Source organism: Trifolium pratense, linkage group LG7, assembly GCF_020283565.1.
Source record: "Trifolium pratense cultivar HEN17-A07 linkage group LG7, ARS_RC_1.1, whole genome shotgun sequence".
NCBI lineage: Eukaryota > Viridiplantae > Streptophyta > Magnoliopsida > Fabales > Fabaceae > Trifolium > Trifolium pratense.
Window position 1 is genome coordinate 22,276,876 of NC_060065.1, and position 15,155 is coordinate 22,292,030.

Genomic DNA, 15,155 nt, shown 5'->3' on the forward strand with positions numbered 1-15,155 from the left:
TGTTTTATATTTGATTGTTGTCAAATATATAAACATTTTTTTTTACAAAATATATAAATATAATTTAAATATGCAACTTTTTTTTTATATATATGTTACTATTAAGAACCATGTAAAATAAAAACTTACTAAGAGCGTGTATTTAACTTTGGGCACATTGAGTAAAAAAAAAAAAACTTTGGGCACATGTGTAATTTAAATATTGTTTTATATTTGTCATTACTATTGAAATAATTCAAATCCTCCCAACAAAATTAAATTGTGAACTTATTTATTAAAAAAAAAAAAAAGAGTATTATAGTATAGTCATATAAAAAAGTATTATAGTATAGACATTTTCAATCTTTACATTACACAAAATATTGGATGTAGTTCATTCAAGACTCATAGAATGACGGATGTAAACAAAACTTTTGCACATTTTCGTTAATCCATTACTTCAAATAATCATACATGTTTCCTTTATAGGTGTGAGTGTGATGTCAACGAATTCACATGTCAAATTGATAGGTTGTCAATTTGTTCATTACACCTAAAATCAAGAAATTTATTCAAAAGGTTAAATAAGATTCGGACCACCACTTTTCTGAAAGCATGGTTCTTGCCTTGCTCTTTCCTTTCAAATTTCGTACGTAGGAGATCAAGACACACCTGTATATTACCTATAAACACATATGTATGTAAAAAAAACATAGGTATCCGAAAAGAAAAAAAAGAGAGAAGAAGTATAGGTAGAGAGAAAACAATCAAGAATAAAGATGATCAGAAAAGACTACAAACCTTTAAAGAAAGATTCTAATATATGATCAAATATTTCTTTCCAAAAGCTAATGAATCTGCATAAAAATTTGAATAAAAGAATGGTGAAACAAAAGAAAGGATAATTGAAAAAAAGAAATATTTGAAATTTAAAAAATGCAAATTCATGCCAATATATAAATTAAAATGAGAAACAATAAAAAAGCAAGAAGAAGAACTTGAGGCGGTGAGCATCAGAGCATGATTTAATTTGTTGAATAAAACTTTATAGGAGACTCACTATTTATAGCTGTAAAATAATAACATAAAAGGTAATAATAATAATAATAATAATAATAATAATAATAATAATAATAATAATAATAATAATAATAATAATAATAATAGAACATAATAGTAGAACATAAATATAGAATGTTGCTTAATTTATATTTGGTATAATCCAATTCTTTAATATTGTTTAATTTTCTTTAATGCTGTTTTGACAGAATTGTAAATCAGTAATCATATTTGATCAACAATCATACTTGATCAACAATTTCCAAATATATGCGTGTGTTATTTTTCAAATCATAATTGTGAAAATAATTTAGTTAACACATCTACTATTTGGGAGAAATAAAAAATAAATACAAAATAAAACGCCTTTTACATTTTTTTTATCACAAATACAAAATGAAACGCATTTTTTTAAGTAAAAAAAAAAAAAAAAACGCCTTTTTTTTTATAACCATATAAAAAAAATTATTTGAGTAAAAATAAATTTATATGTGATAAATATATAATATTTAATATTTATAAAATCAAATATGAATGTACATCATTATTTGAATAAAAATTTATAAAATCGAATATGAATGTTTAATATTTAAATGGATAAAAATAAATTAACTTATAAAATCGAATATGAATGTTTAATATTTAAATGGATAAAAACAAATTATATTTTCACTAATCAAATATGAATTGTTTATAAAATATATTAATTTAGTTAATTTAATTATTAATTATTGTAATAATAGCATTTAATATCAAATGCATGAGAAGAGGAGAGAGAAAGGCAAATAAGTTTGGCTTTTTACATATTATAGATAACTCGTTTATATTTGCCGACGGGCTTGTTCGCCCCGTTTAATATGCGGGTTTATGCGGGGCGGGTTAAACAGGGCGGGCTAGCCCGCATACCCAACTCTACCAATTTATAATGTTAATTAGTTAAGGGATCAATGTCAAATTAATGAATAAGTTAAGAGATGAATTTTCCGACTTAGCCTTAAAAAATATAAGTCCTAATAATAGTCTCCTGAATCAACAGCGAACATGGAAAGCAACAACGAAGAAGATGACGATTACATGGCTGACCTTTCTCGCTTTCTTCCTACCGATTCTATTATTGATCCTCCAAATCCAAAGTCTTCTTCAAAAAGGGTAATTTATTTTCTTCATTTCCCGTTTTCAAAATTCACCTTAGGTTTTCAATTTCAGTAGAAATCTATGATGCATATATCATGACTCTGTTTTGTGTATCAATCCCTTTCCGAATTATAATCCTGATTTCAACTGATTCAACAATACCAGCAACCTATGCAGCACATACACTGTAATAATTTGAGAAAATACTAGTAATTGAATTTAACCTAGGTGTTGTGTCAGTATCCAGCACCGGCACATGTTCGAACACTGTACATGCCTTCGATATGATGTGTTGCCGCTTATGAAGTACGGACACTCCTTGGGATTAGGCGTCTCCTGGTCTCAGACACTCATTGGTGTCCGTCACCAACAGATATGATTTACATTGGTTGACGTGTCAGTGTCGTGTCTAGTGTTTGTTGGTTAGTGCTACGTAGCAATTTTGTTTCAAATTCAAAATTAAGTCGGTTTTTCATATTGATTGATTGATGTCCAAAGATATATAGGGGGACAAAACTGATGTTTTGTTTTAAACAGTTTTGATCAAATTAATGTCTGAAAGCTTCAAGGGCTATATGTATTTTTCGAAGACTAAATTTGAGTATATATTTAGAACATGAGCATGGTTGCTAGAAAAAGAAGAGGGAATTTGAATAGTATGAGAAGCTTGAATTGCATTAGCCTTTCACTTAGGACTATACAAAATGTTATGTTGATAACTTCCTTTTAACTATGTAGATTTCTGAAAAGAAAGATCCTTCAATAAACTCTTCCAAGAGCCATTTGAAAGCTCTTAACTGGCAAGAACGGCGAAAAATTGAAAGAGAAAGAAAGCAAATACAAGAGGATGAACAAACATTAGCAAAAATTGAAGCTCCAATACCACAATCCAACATTGGGTTTAAGCTTCTCAAACAAATGGGTTATACACCAGGTTCTGCTCTTGGCAAGCAGGGCTCAGGCAGGGCTGAACCGGTGGGGATTGAAATTCGACGGTCACGAGCAGGTATAGGCTTAGAGGATCCCCACAAGGAGAAGATGAAAAGGGAGGAAATCACGATCAAACAGAAAAGGAAGAATGAGCAGGCTCTGATGGAAGAATTTGGGTCTAGGCAGAAATCACGGTGGCAAAGTAGGAGGATTATTGTTAATTTCAACAAGGCTAAGGCTGCCCTTGACCAATTGGAGAATCGGGATATTGTGGAGCCCCCGAAGAATGAGGATGATGCAGAGGGTGAAGATGGAGAAGAGGAGGAAGAAATAACAGAAGAGGTGTGTAACTTAACCATACATACTAACTTCAAATTATTTTTTTAATCTAGTTTGCATTCAGAAATCATTGCAACTTGGTAATCCATGTTATTATTGAACTTGGTAATCCATGTTTCAATTGATTGCAAATTTGACAATGAAAATGAAATGGATGCAGGGCTTGCTCGATGTTTTGATGAAACTAAGGGATGAGTTCAATTACTGTCTCTTCTGTGGATGCAAAGTGAGTAAACACGTGATTTATCTATATTTCTTAATTGAAACTCAAAAATGTTTTCATTTATTTTTAAACAACGAAAATGCAATTGCAAGTTAAATACAATTGACATTTGGTTTTTTCTTTTCCCACCTTATTTCTCTAGTATGAATCAAGTTCTACCCTTTTGGACAACTGCCCTGGAATCAATGAAGACGACCACTAAATTGGAGGTCTCTTATGTGGACAGCAGAAATTATCTTGTTTGTCCTTTTTGTCAAGCAAGTACTGCTATGAAGACAGATAAGCTTCAAGTCATCTCCACCGTTGTGCAACAATGTTTCGATACAAGGGCTTTGTATGCGTGGACTGTGGTGCCTGAAGTTGTCTCTAATTATGATTCTGCTCGGGGGATTGTCAGATCTTCAAGCATAGGTACAAGACTAAACTACCCTATTGCAGGATATAGATGACTGGGTTAATATATTGTTTGTGAAACCCTCAATATGTTTTGGAATTTTTCGTAGCAATAATAGTCGTAAATTTTAGCATTTCAGACCAACTAGTTCCAGGGAGGAGATGGAATATCCATTCCTTCCTACAGAAAACCAGACAGAGTCGCAGATAGTGTAGAGAAGGTGGATATGGATGAATGTGTTAATATATTGTTTGTGAAACCCTCAAATGTTTGGAATTTTTCATAGCAATAATAGTCGTAATTTTTAGCATTTTAGACCAACTAGTTCCAGGGAGGAGATGGAATACCCATTCCTCCCGACAGAAAACGAGATAGAGTCGCATATAGTGTAGAGAAGGTGGATATGGATGAACGTGTTAATACATTGTTTGTGAAACTCTCAATATGTTTTGGAATTTTTCATAGCAATAATAGTCGTAATATTTTAGAATTTTAGACAACGTTTCCCGACTAGTTATGGGGAGGAGATGGAGTATCCCATTCCCCCCACACCACCCCACAGAAAACGAGATGCAGTCACAGATAGTGTAGAGAGGTAGGGGGTGTTGAGGCCAAAATTTGCCCCCCCCCCCCCCCATTGCATCAATTATGTCCTAAGGAAAAGAAATGTATAAGGTAGAAAATCAAAAGGAGACAATCTTTACATCCAATCCAATCTTTCATCTTTACATCCAACAAATACAAAAAACAATGTTCTAGTAGATACCATATGCTACACTAGGAATATTTGCTACCATTTTACTTAATATTGTTGTTATTTTCGAACAATAAGTCCTTATAAAAATCATTGGAAAGCATCGAAACATCTTCTTCGATCAAGCATCCTTTGTTATTCTTTAACAGTTCCTGTGCAAAAAGCTCAGGCCAAGACATAGTGACACCACCCTCTTCTTCGTTGCTCATAATAAGATCACTCATAATAAGATCATCATCACCATTGATTATAATGATATCACCATCATCTTCTTTGTTCATAGCGCAATGTTCTTCTTTGTTAAATTTGCGCTCTGTTTCATTAGTAATTTTAACAGCCTCGGTCTTGTTATTTACACTGTCAAGTTGATTTCTTGGATTTTGGTCAATATTTTCCCCCAACCAAGTACTATTGTTCTCCTACAAAATGAGAATGCAAGAGTACAACAATAAGAAATTGAATGATCAATGCAATTAAAATGCGAAAATATTTGATCTCATTTACTATATTTACTATATTAAATTGCCGTACTATATAGCATAGCTCTTTTTATAATTAACTAGAATCATTGTCATATTTAAACTACTTTCACCTCACAAAAAGTATTACTACTAAAAACTCAAATTAAAAAGTATTACTACTAAAACCTCAAATATAATGTGAAGTGAAGCTCGACTATATTTGATTTTTGTTTTTACCTCTTGAACATGAGAAAACAAGGCATTACTACTAGAAACTCTAAAACCCTTACATATGCTTACCAATGAAAAAAAAAAAAAAAAAAACCTTGCATACAATTTAGCGGGATTGGTTATTATACATAAGCTATCCTTATGCACCATGCATAAGTTACTTAGTGCACCCCCCAAATTACTAGCACACCCCCAAATTTCTCATGCACCCCCCAAATTACTTGTGCACCCCCAAATTTCTCATGCACCCCCAAAATTTCTCGCACACCCCCAATATGACTTTTGCCCCCCAATTTTATTTTTTTGGTCCCCTCCACATTTCTAGCCTAAACCATTTTGTTGTGGGAATGGTTTCAGAGATATGCACTCCAAAACCATTAAGTGTATAAGATGGTTTTAGAGTACAACCCTATAATTAGAATACAAACAATAATTGTGATTTGAAACCATTTAACCAACATAATGGTTTACAGAATTTTTAAAACCATATAAACACACATAAAACCATTTTACAATACAAATGGTTTCAGTGTATAACTATCTGAAACCATTTAACCAACATAATGGTTTCCAGAATTTTTAAAACCATAAAAACACACATAAAACCATTTTACAATACAAATGGTTTCAGTGTATAACTATCTGAAACCATTTAACCAGCATAATGGTTTCCAGAATTTTTGAAACCATAAAAACACACATAAAACCATTTTACAATACAAATGGTTTTAGTGTATAACTATCTGAAACCATTTAACTGGTTTTAAATAATGATTATAATTGTACAAAAAAAAAACAATTATGATTCTAATTATAGGTTGTACTTCAAAACCATCTTATGCACTTAATGGTTTTGGAGTGTATATTTTTGAAACCATTCCCACAGCAAAATGGTTTAGGCTTGAAATATGGGGGGTTAAAAAAAAATTGGGCGCACAAGTCATCTGGGGGTGCGTGAAAAATTTTGGGGGGTGCGCTAGAAATTTGGGGGGTGCGCGAGAAATTGGGGGGTGCATGAGAAATTTGGGGGGGTGCACGAGAAATTTGGGGGTGCGTGAGTAATTTGGGGGGTACGTGAGAAATTTGGGGGGTGTGAGATTAGGTGTGAGTGTGTGAGTTGAGATTGGCTAGGATTATTACATGTGGATGCTCAATCTAATGGATGTTATTGACTTATGTACCATGCATAAGGATTACACTTATGTATAATAACTTCTCCCCAATTTAGCAATTCACATTATAAAAAATATGCTTCCACAAAAATGTAAACATGTTTCTCATAAAAAAAAAGGCTTAACTATACATTTGGTCCCTTACGTTTATTTTAGGTTTCAATTTGGTCCCTTACGTTTAAAAAGTATCAATTTGGTCCCTTACGTTTATTTTATGTTTCAAGTTAGTCCTTTTCGTCAATTTTGTCACATGTGGCAGTCAATTTGCATACGTGGACTGACACGTGGCACTTTGACACGCTGACACGTGTACTGTTCAAACGGTGTTAGTGACAAAACTAACGGAAATGACTAACTTGAAACCTAAAATAAACGTAAGGGACCAAATTGATACTTTTTAAACGTAAGTGACCAAATTGAAACCTAAAATAAACGTAAGGGACCAAATGTGTAGTTAAGCCAAAAAAAAAATGTAAATAGGTAGCACTTACAGAATTGGCGATAGCCTGGAGTCCAATAATGAAGGGTTCTTGCCAAATATTTTCCACACCTTTTTCTTCCTTAGATTGAGAATTTGTATTTGTATTAACCACATTTGTCGTGTTTGATTCTTTTCTTGGTTCTTCATAAATTATATATTTTCTCAACAAAGTTATATTATTGCCCTACAAATCAAGAATGCAAAAGAATAAGTTTTTTTTTTGACAGAATTGTATATTTAAGTTATAAAATCATACAAGGAAACAATTCGAATATAATTAAAATGGAATCAAATTAACATAAATGTAACGAAATTCAAGGAAACAGTGTTATAATAAAAAATCAATCAAATTTTCTCAAAAAAAAAATATCAATCAAATCTCTTGTGAAAAATCTCCAAAAATAACTCGTTAATAATTGATTATGTGACCTTAAAGCAATATTTCAAGAAATTAGAGGACATAATCGGTTAATATCACGTGATGTTCTAAACAGTTTCTTAGTTACAACAGAATATAGGAGTATCTCTGGGGGCACCATCCCCTCACTCTAAATTTCACTTGATAAAAAAAGAATATAGGAGTATCTTGAAAGATGACAATATCATAAATAAACCATCACAATATAGGAATAAATTCAGAAATTTAGAATTGTCGACGGAAAAATTGAATAATCAAAATCACTTGCTAATTTGTACAGAAAAAAAAGGAAATTACTTGGTAATCAAGCAACATATATAATATTAATTTAATAATATTTAAGAAAATTACTTGGTAATTACTTACGGGTATGGTGGTTGCTGCCGCACGTGGAGGAACGGCAACTGGCGCACGTGGAGGAACGGCAACGGTCTTTCTTTGTGATTGTCCAACATTGTTCATTTTTGGATTTTTTCTTGGTACGACACTGCAATTTGGTATGTGTGAATTCGGTTGGTGATGAATTCTTGTTCCTGTATTTTGTAGACCCAGTTTCGAATTCTTTCTAAATCTGCATAGAACATAATTGATGGCCTGAAAGAAAAATATAGATACAAAATCAAACTACAAATATGCACCATATACCAAGAAATAATTGTGACATTAACCAGTAATATAAATATATCGCAATGCTTACCGAAGGATTGCTTATTAAAGATTTGTCAAGGCTATATTCGTGCACGATCCATCCACCGTCTTGATAAGTGTCACTCTTCTCAAACCGATAACGTTTTTTCATACCAAGGAGTTGATTTGTATCTTTGGCGAATATACTTTTTCCGGTGTCTTCACCTTCCCATGTACCCATTCCAATAGTGCGAACTACGCGTGTGCTGGTAGCAGATTTCTTCCTTAAGATGGAGAAAACATACAAGTCTTTTCCAGAATATGAATGAGAAGCTTCAAACTCTTCCCAAATTTGCCAAGGATTTTTTACAGTACCGAACAAATCTTGTTCAAGAATGTTGATATAATTGGGCAAAGGTAGATTATGAATTTTGTTGTAGAGGAATGGTTTTAAAAGTTCATCGTCAGTGAAGTCTTTACGTGCAGAAGAGTTGAGAGCCATCGAATCAAAATTATGATCATATGGAATGGGGTTGAGGAACAATATATATGTTTCCAAATTTAGTATATAATGATATCTTTGTCATTAAAAAAAAACAAATCTTGATATCTTTTGGTGAAAAACAAATTTTTCATACCTTTACAAATCTCGATATCTTTTGGTGAAAAACAATTTTTTCATACCTTTACAAATCTTTATATCTTTTGGTGAAAAACAAATTTTTCACACCTTTTAATATATCTAGTTATCTACAATATTTTTAGTTGTAAATATTTTTTTTTGATAATTTTTTTTTGTAATCATTAAAATATCTCTAGAAGATTAGATTTAGAATTATTTGAAATTCCAATTTTGATGTACTTTTGACTTGTTACTAATTTCTCTATCTTACTAATCTTATTCAAAAAAATAATAATTATCTTACTAATAATATATACTTTGAATTAAATAATCTTATTACTAATATTTAAAAATAAAGAAACTTATTTTTCAGTTTTTATTTTACCCAAGCTTATCAGGTTTTCTTTCTTTTTTTACGGAAAAGGTTTATCAATTGTTTATAAATTATAGTTCCTTTTTCTTTGTCGTTTTAGAAAAAAAACAATAAATTAAGAAAGTGTATTTTTGCACCTTATCTTTCTATTATACCCTTATTTTAATTCATCAATAAATTCTTTTATTTTTTTTGCACACACTTTATCTTTCCAATAAATTTAATATTATGTACCAAAAAAATTAATATGTTATGTACAAAAAAAACTTTAGTTTTTCAAATATATATTAAATCTTTTACAGTTTGAACGACTACTCCTAAATATTTAGAATTTATATGAGGGTATAATAGATAAAATATAACCTTAAATTATCAAAAAGACAAACAATTGAAAAAGTTTTTTTTTTCTAAAATGACAAAGAAAAAGGAACGGAGGGAGTAATATTAATATTAAAACATGTAAATTTACATGATTAGTTAAATGATTGGTGAGAGATATGTTAGGGCATGTTTGTTTGAAATTTAAAAAAAAAATGATTTTTTTTGAAAAAGATCATTTTTAAGAAAATCATTTTGTTGTAGAGATTTTGAAAAAAATCTAAAGTCATTTGTCGTTTGTTTACGATCATTAAAATCTATTTTTTTTAAGATAATGAAGGATGATGAATGATAAAAAAAATTGATTTTGATAAAAGCTATTGAAAATAGATTCTCATTTTGATGAAAAAAATAATTTTTTTACTAAAATGATTTTTGAAAAAATCTGAAACAAACACAAGTAAGATAAAAAAATAATTTTTTTTTTGAGAAAAATAGATTTTTTTGATGAAAAATCTGAAACAAACATGCCCTTACTCTCTGAAAAATTATGTGTAGTTTATTTATTCAACGAGTTTAATTGTTGTGCAACGTCGGTGTAATTTTGTTTTACACATACATCCAATGACGCGTTGCCACATCATTTAATGAATGTGACATATCATGTGTTTTTAATTATCATACATGATGTGTCGATATATTATTGGATGCATGTGCAAAATAACTTTAGACTGACGGTGCATATAAATTAAATTCTTATTCAACAACGATTTACACACATAGTAAATTTGTTGGTGGTACTTAGTACTTACAAACTAAGTATATATATATATATATATATATATATTATATATATATATATATATATATTAATTGTTGGTTAATTTTTATTAATTGTTGGATAAATCACTCAAAATTCTTTAAGAATAATCTAGGAAAAACCTAATATATATATATATATATATATATATATATATATATATATATATATATATATATATATATATATATATTGATATATAAAAACCTAAATTTTTTTATCTTTGTAAAACAAAAGTTAAATGTTTTTATAATCAACTCGTCTGTTAAGTGATTAATTTACAAGGGGAAGATGCTTAATTTGTTTTTTTCCTAATTTTCTTTTTTTTTTTTTATAATATAACCAAAATTTGTTTTTATCTTTATAACCATTTTTTTTTTCCTAATTTGTTAGTAGCACATAACCTTTGGTATTTTTTTTGGATAATTAACCTTTGGTATTCAAACTCATTGATTCTCCTTCGATGACATTTGTTCTTTTATTTTTCTTCTTTTTTGGTTTGTAGACGGTAGGAATGAAAATGAGGGTCCGTTTATATTGACTTATTTTTTAGCTTATGTAAAATAATTTATGTAAATAAATAAGTTTTATGTATTGTTGTAAGTTTTTCAAAGTAGTTTATGAGAAAACAACTTATAAAGATACAATTTTTTTATAATAATGATACCATTTTTGTTAATGAAAACTTATTAATTAACATAAAATTTTATTTATTTACATAAGTTATTTTCATCAGTTCAAAAATAAGCCAAAATCAAACAGTCCTTGAGTATGACTAGGGGTGGTGCTCTTCATATGTGAGGGGGTGAAATTTAAAATTTTCACTAATACTCCTATATTTTTTACATTTTGCACCCGTCACTTTTTTGTTTTGCACCACTTATCCAAAAATCCAAAACATAAAAAACACCAAACATGTGAAAACACTTTCTCTCTTCCTCTACGATCTACACAGCCACCTTCCACACCACTGTCTACCACCGTCATCGCTGGAGCCAGCTCACGTCGGCGCCACTCTCTCCTTCCTTCTTCTCTCTTGTAACCCCGCTGTCTTCTTCTCTCTAGTTTGTTATATGTGTAGTGTTGAATTTGCATCTTTGAACAAAATAACTTATTTTTTAGAAAAATTGGTTGAAACGACAAGACATTTTGTTTATCTATTTGCCTTTCGGCTTTTAAAGTTAGCAATGATTTTGCCTGTTGCCACAATAACCATTGAGCGATCATTTTCTGCGCTGAAGATTGGGAAGAGTAATCGATTGCGTAATCGAATGAGGGATGATTTTTTTTGAACGATTGTCTTGTGATTTATGTTGAAAGAGATGTGTTCAACAATGTAGATAATGAGTTGATTATTCAACGATTTCGGACAATTGTAAAATATGTGTAATTTTTTTAGTATAATGTAAATTTTGAATATATTATTATTATAATTATTAAAATATTGATTAAAATGTTGCCCCGCCTGGGCCAGGGTCTGAGCACCGCCACTGAGTATGGCATGGATAAGGTAATAAGGTATCCATTTTTATATTCGCAGTTTAAAAAATGACCAGTACTTAGATCCGTATCAGCATGGGTAACGACTTTAATGCCTATATCCAAGTCCTCATATCCCATTCCCATTACATGCACTTCAACGGTAGAAAAAATCCACTTGTGGTCTTATTCTAATTTTTGGTAGCAATTTAGTCATTTTGTTTCTGTTTAGATCATTTATTTATCTTATAAAAAGTGCATAATGTTTTTGTTTTCCAATTTCTGTTAAAAAAATTGATGTGTCAGTTAGAAACAAAAATATCATACTGACTCAAATAATTAATATTAAACGATGTTTTATTTTATGCGTGTGGGTCATCTGTGTTATGGATACATTAGTTGGTATAATTTGATAAGTTTCTTTATGTTGCATTCTAAATTTTCACCGTGACAAAAATGGAGTGTAGTGTAGGTCTGTAATGCAGAAAGAAGCGACAAATTGGGAAGAAAAAATTCACTATGACGCCATTAGAAACATTCAAACATTAGAAGCTAGAGAATTAAATATTATTTTTATGTTTCTATTTGACCACATGCTAAGATATTATTAGATGATAGTATGAAGATATTAATTAATCTATTTGTTTCAAAAAAAAATATTAATTAATCTATTAGAAATAAAGTTAGCTTAATATAATATTAAAAACTTATATATATAATATGCGGATACGGGACATGGTGGGTACTACAATACCCGTATCAGCACACATAATTAAGCTTAAATTTTTAGGTGGACAAAAATATATTTTTTTCAATAAGCAATTGGCAAAAACAAACATAAAACTCATACACACAACCGCGAGATGAGATCGGTGGTTTGTACTCGGGTGAAAGTGATGAGCTTAACGAAACATATTTAAACTTAAAAAAATAAATACAAAATAAAACTAATTTATTTTGCATCACTCTTTATTTTATTGCACGCCACATAACAACATAAGAACACTATCAATTATCACTGTCTTTACCCTTTTTGAAGGACTTATTAATCATCCTCATAGTTGATACAGTCCTTAATTTTTTCCTAGTATTCTGAATAAAATGAGAAAATTGGTCCTTTTCATTTTCCTTCTTGTTGTTACTGTCAACAACATCTTGTGCTGCTGCAGGGTTGTTCCTATTCTCCACATGATGTCCAATGTTTGTCATGCTTCGAATCTTGTACTTTGCTTTTTGAATGAATTTGGTGAATGTTTCATCATTAATAACTTGTGATTGTTTCTTACCATGTTGTTGTTCTTCATCATCTGTGTAGACTCCAACAATCTTCTCTGGTTTTGTTGAATGCTTCCTCTGTATTGGAACCTTCTCTGCTTTCGGCGCATAATCATCATATCGTTGTTCAGTTGATGAATCATATGATGATGAGTTTTGATTTCCCATTAATGTTGTAGGTTGTTGAAAAATGTTTTTTTGTTTGTTTTCTAAGAAGAAGATTGGTTTTATAGTATGAAAAATGAAGATGTGAAAGAAAAAAGAGTATAAATAAACTAAGAAAAATGGAAACGTGATTTGAATTGTAAGATGAGATTCTTGTGGTCTGGAAACCAATTCAGAAGACATCTTTTAATTACTAGTCTTGGTAAGATTCTTAACCGTGATAAATGTGTGTGTGAGCTTTTTTTTTTCTTAGTAATTAATTAATTGTGGTGGAAATGTGATGTGATTAATGAGAATAAGATTCTTGATTGATTAAAAGTAAGTAGTCCCTTTAAATAATGGTGACGTGAGAATAATTTTCATAAGACTTTATTTGGATTTGGATCCCCTCCTTCACTTTCCTCTCCATCCTCTCTATCTCTCTCTTAATCTCACTCTCTCTCATTATTATTTTAAAATTTGTTATTGAAGAGAGAGATTGAAATTAAGAGAGAGATAGAGAAGAAGGAGAGAGATGAAGAGGAGAGTGAAGGAGAGGATCATTAAGTATTTACCTCTCGGTTAAATTGTGGAATACTGTAACACCCTTCCCCTAAGAGTCGAGGTTTAAAACTAACAAAAATAAAATGGTCAGGAGTTTGATTTCTACTCCTGCATATATAACTCTTGTGTATCTTTCAATGAATAAGAACTCATTTCTTTATTAACCATAAGTACCTTTAAATGAATAACTCCCTTTGTCATTAAGTATAAGTACTCATGTTAATCCGTCAAAAAAAAAAATACTCACGTTAATATACCAAAAATGAATAAATACTCAAAAGTAGATCCCTTCATCATTAAGTATAAATACCTTTTAAGGAGAGTAATTATTGATTAATGACAATGTCGTCTACAGTGTACAAGTGAGACAAGTATTTTTTTTTACAACAAGAAACTCATATCATTTCATTAGCTAATAAAGTGTCAATACAAGTAGGTGACAAATCAAAGATATAACGACGAGGCCATGAAACAGCCGCTCTAGCAAGCTTGTGAGCAATCGAGTTTGCTTGTCGCTTAATAAACTTCACCTAGAAGTTTGAATATAAAGACAACACATTCTTAATCATTACAATTAAAGAACTAAATTTAGAGATGTCATTGATTCGACGATGGATTGCATCCACAATACTTTTGGAGTCGGTTTAAAAAATGACATTTGTTAGGCCTATGCGTTCCACTTCCTTCATAGCATCAAGTAAAGCCATAGCCTCTCCTTCAATGATAGAGCAATTACCATCCTTCCAAGAGGTTCCTGCCACTACAAACCGACCATAATGATCACGAACACACCACCCCAAACTTGTCTTTCCTTCCACGTTATGAAATCCCGCGTCGACGTTACACTTAAACCAACCAAAACTTGGTTTATGCCACTGTGTTTGCTGCTGTATCATGACAGTTTGTGTAGCCCGATTTCTCATATTTTGAGCAGCTCTCCATTCTTCCCATAAGTGTAGTGCCTTGCTCTCCATCTTCCTTTCTAAGCCAAGGATCATTCATAACTTTGATCCTAGTACCATCTCCTATTTTCCACCTACAACCATGTATTAGTACTTGATGTGATTTCCATATACTACGCCAAGCATAGCTCGGATTATTACCAAGATGAGAGTCAAATAATGTGGAATTAGGAAAATACCTCGCCTTGAAGAGCCTTGCCACTAGAGTATCCGTATTTTTCATGAGTTTCCAACCTTGCTTAGCTACCATTGCCATATTGAACAACTGTAAATCACGAAAACCCAATCCACCAAGTTCTTTTGGATAAGTCATACGGTCCCAAGCTAACCAACGGATACCTCTATCATTTGATCCTCCACCCCACCAAAAAGCATCCATCATGCTCTCTATCTCTT

The 15,155-nt window shown here is 30.9% G+C and overlaps 2 protein-coding genes across 2 annotated transcripts; one reads left to right on the forward strand and one right to left on the reverse strand.

Moving 5' to 3' along the window:
* Nucleotides 1-1,990: 1,990 nt before the first annotated feature.
* On the forward strand, nt 1,991-4,373 carry LOC123896801 (G patch domain-containing protein 11). The gene is made up of 4 exons (XM_045947180.1): nt 1,991-2,187; nt 2,911-3,444; nt 3,602-3,667; nt 3,807-4,373. Exons 1-4 carry the CDS (start codon nt 2,080-2,082, stop codon nt 3,864-3,866), a joined length of 768 nt encoding a protein of 255 aa, XP_045803136.1. The 5' UTR covers nt 1,991-2,079; the 3' UTR covers nt 3,867-4,373.
* Nucleotides 4,374-4,856: 483 nt separating this feature from the next.
* LOC123896066 lies at nt 4,857-8,704 on the reverse strand. Its single transcript, XM_045946511.1, has 3 exons — nt 8,273-8,704; nt 7,942-8,169; nt 4,857-5,231 (listed from the first exon to the last, which is right to left on the reverse strand). The coding sequence occupies exons 1-3, from the start codon at nt 8,702-8,704 to the stop codon at nt 4,857-4,859; spliced, it is 1,035 nt and encodes a 344-aa protein (XP_045802467.1).
* Between the last annotated feature and the right edge of the window lie 6,451 nt (nt 8,705-15,155).

What these genes read in the sequence shown, in the direction of transcription:
- LOC123896801 (XM_045947180.1), top strand. Translation starts at nt 2,080, where the DNA reads ATGGAAAGCAACAACGAAGAAGATGACGATTACATGGCTGACCTTTCT. An exon ending in CAAAGTCTTCTTCAAAAAGG is followed by an intron (nt 2,188 to 2,910) that starts GTAATTTATTTT and finishes TTAACTATGTAG; the next exon opens with ATTTCTGAAAAGAAAGATCC. An exon ending in AGGAAGAAATAACAGAAGAG is followed by an intron (nt 3,445 to 3,601) that starts GTGTGTAACTTA and finishes AAATGGATGCAG; the next exon opens with GGCTTGCTCGATGTTTTGAT.
- LOC123896066 (XM_045946511.1), bottom strand. Translation starts at nt 8,704, where the DNA reads ATGGCTCTCAACTCTTCTGCACGTAAAGACTTCACTGACGATGAACTT. An exon ending in CTTTAATAAGCAATCCTTCG is followed by an intron (nt 8,170 to 8,272) that starts GTAAGCATTGCG and finishes TTTTTCTTTCAG; the next exon opens with GCCATCAATTATGTTCTATG. An exon ending in CGGCAGCAACCACCATACCC is followed by an intron (nt 5,232 to 7,941) that starts GTAAGTAATTAC and finishes CTCATTTTGTAG; the next exon opens with GAGAACAATAGTACTTGGTT.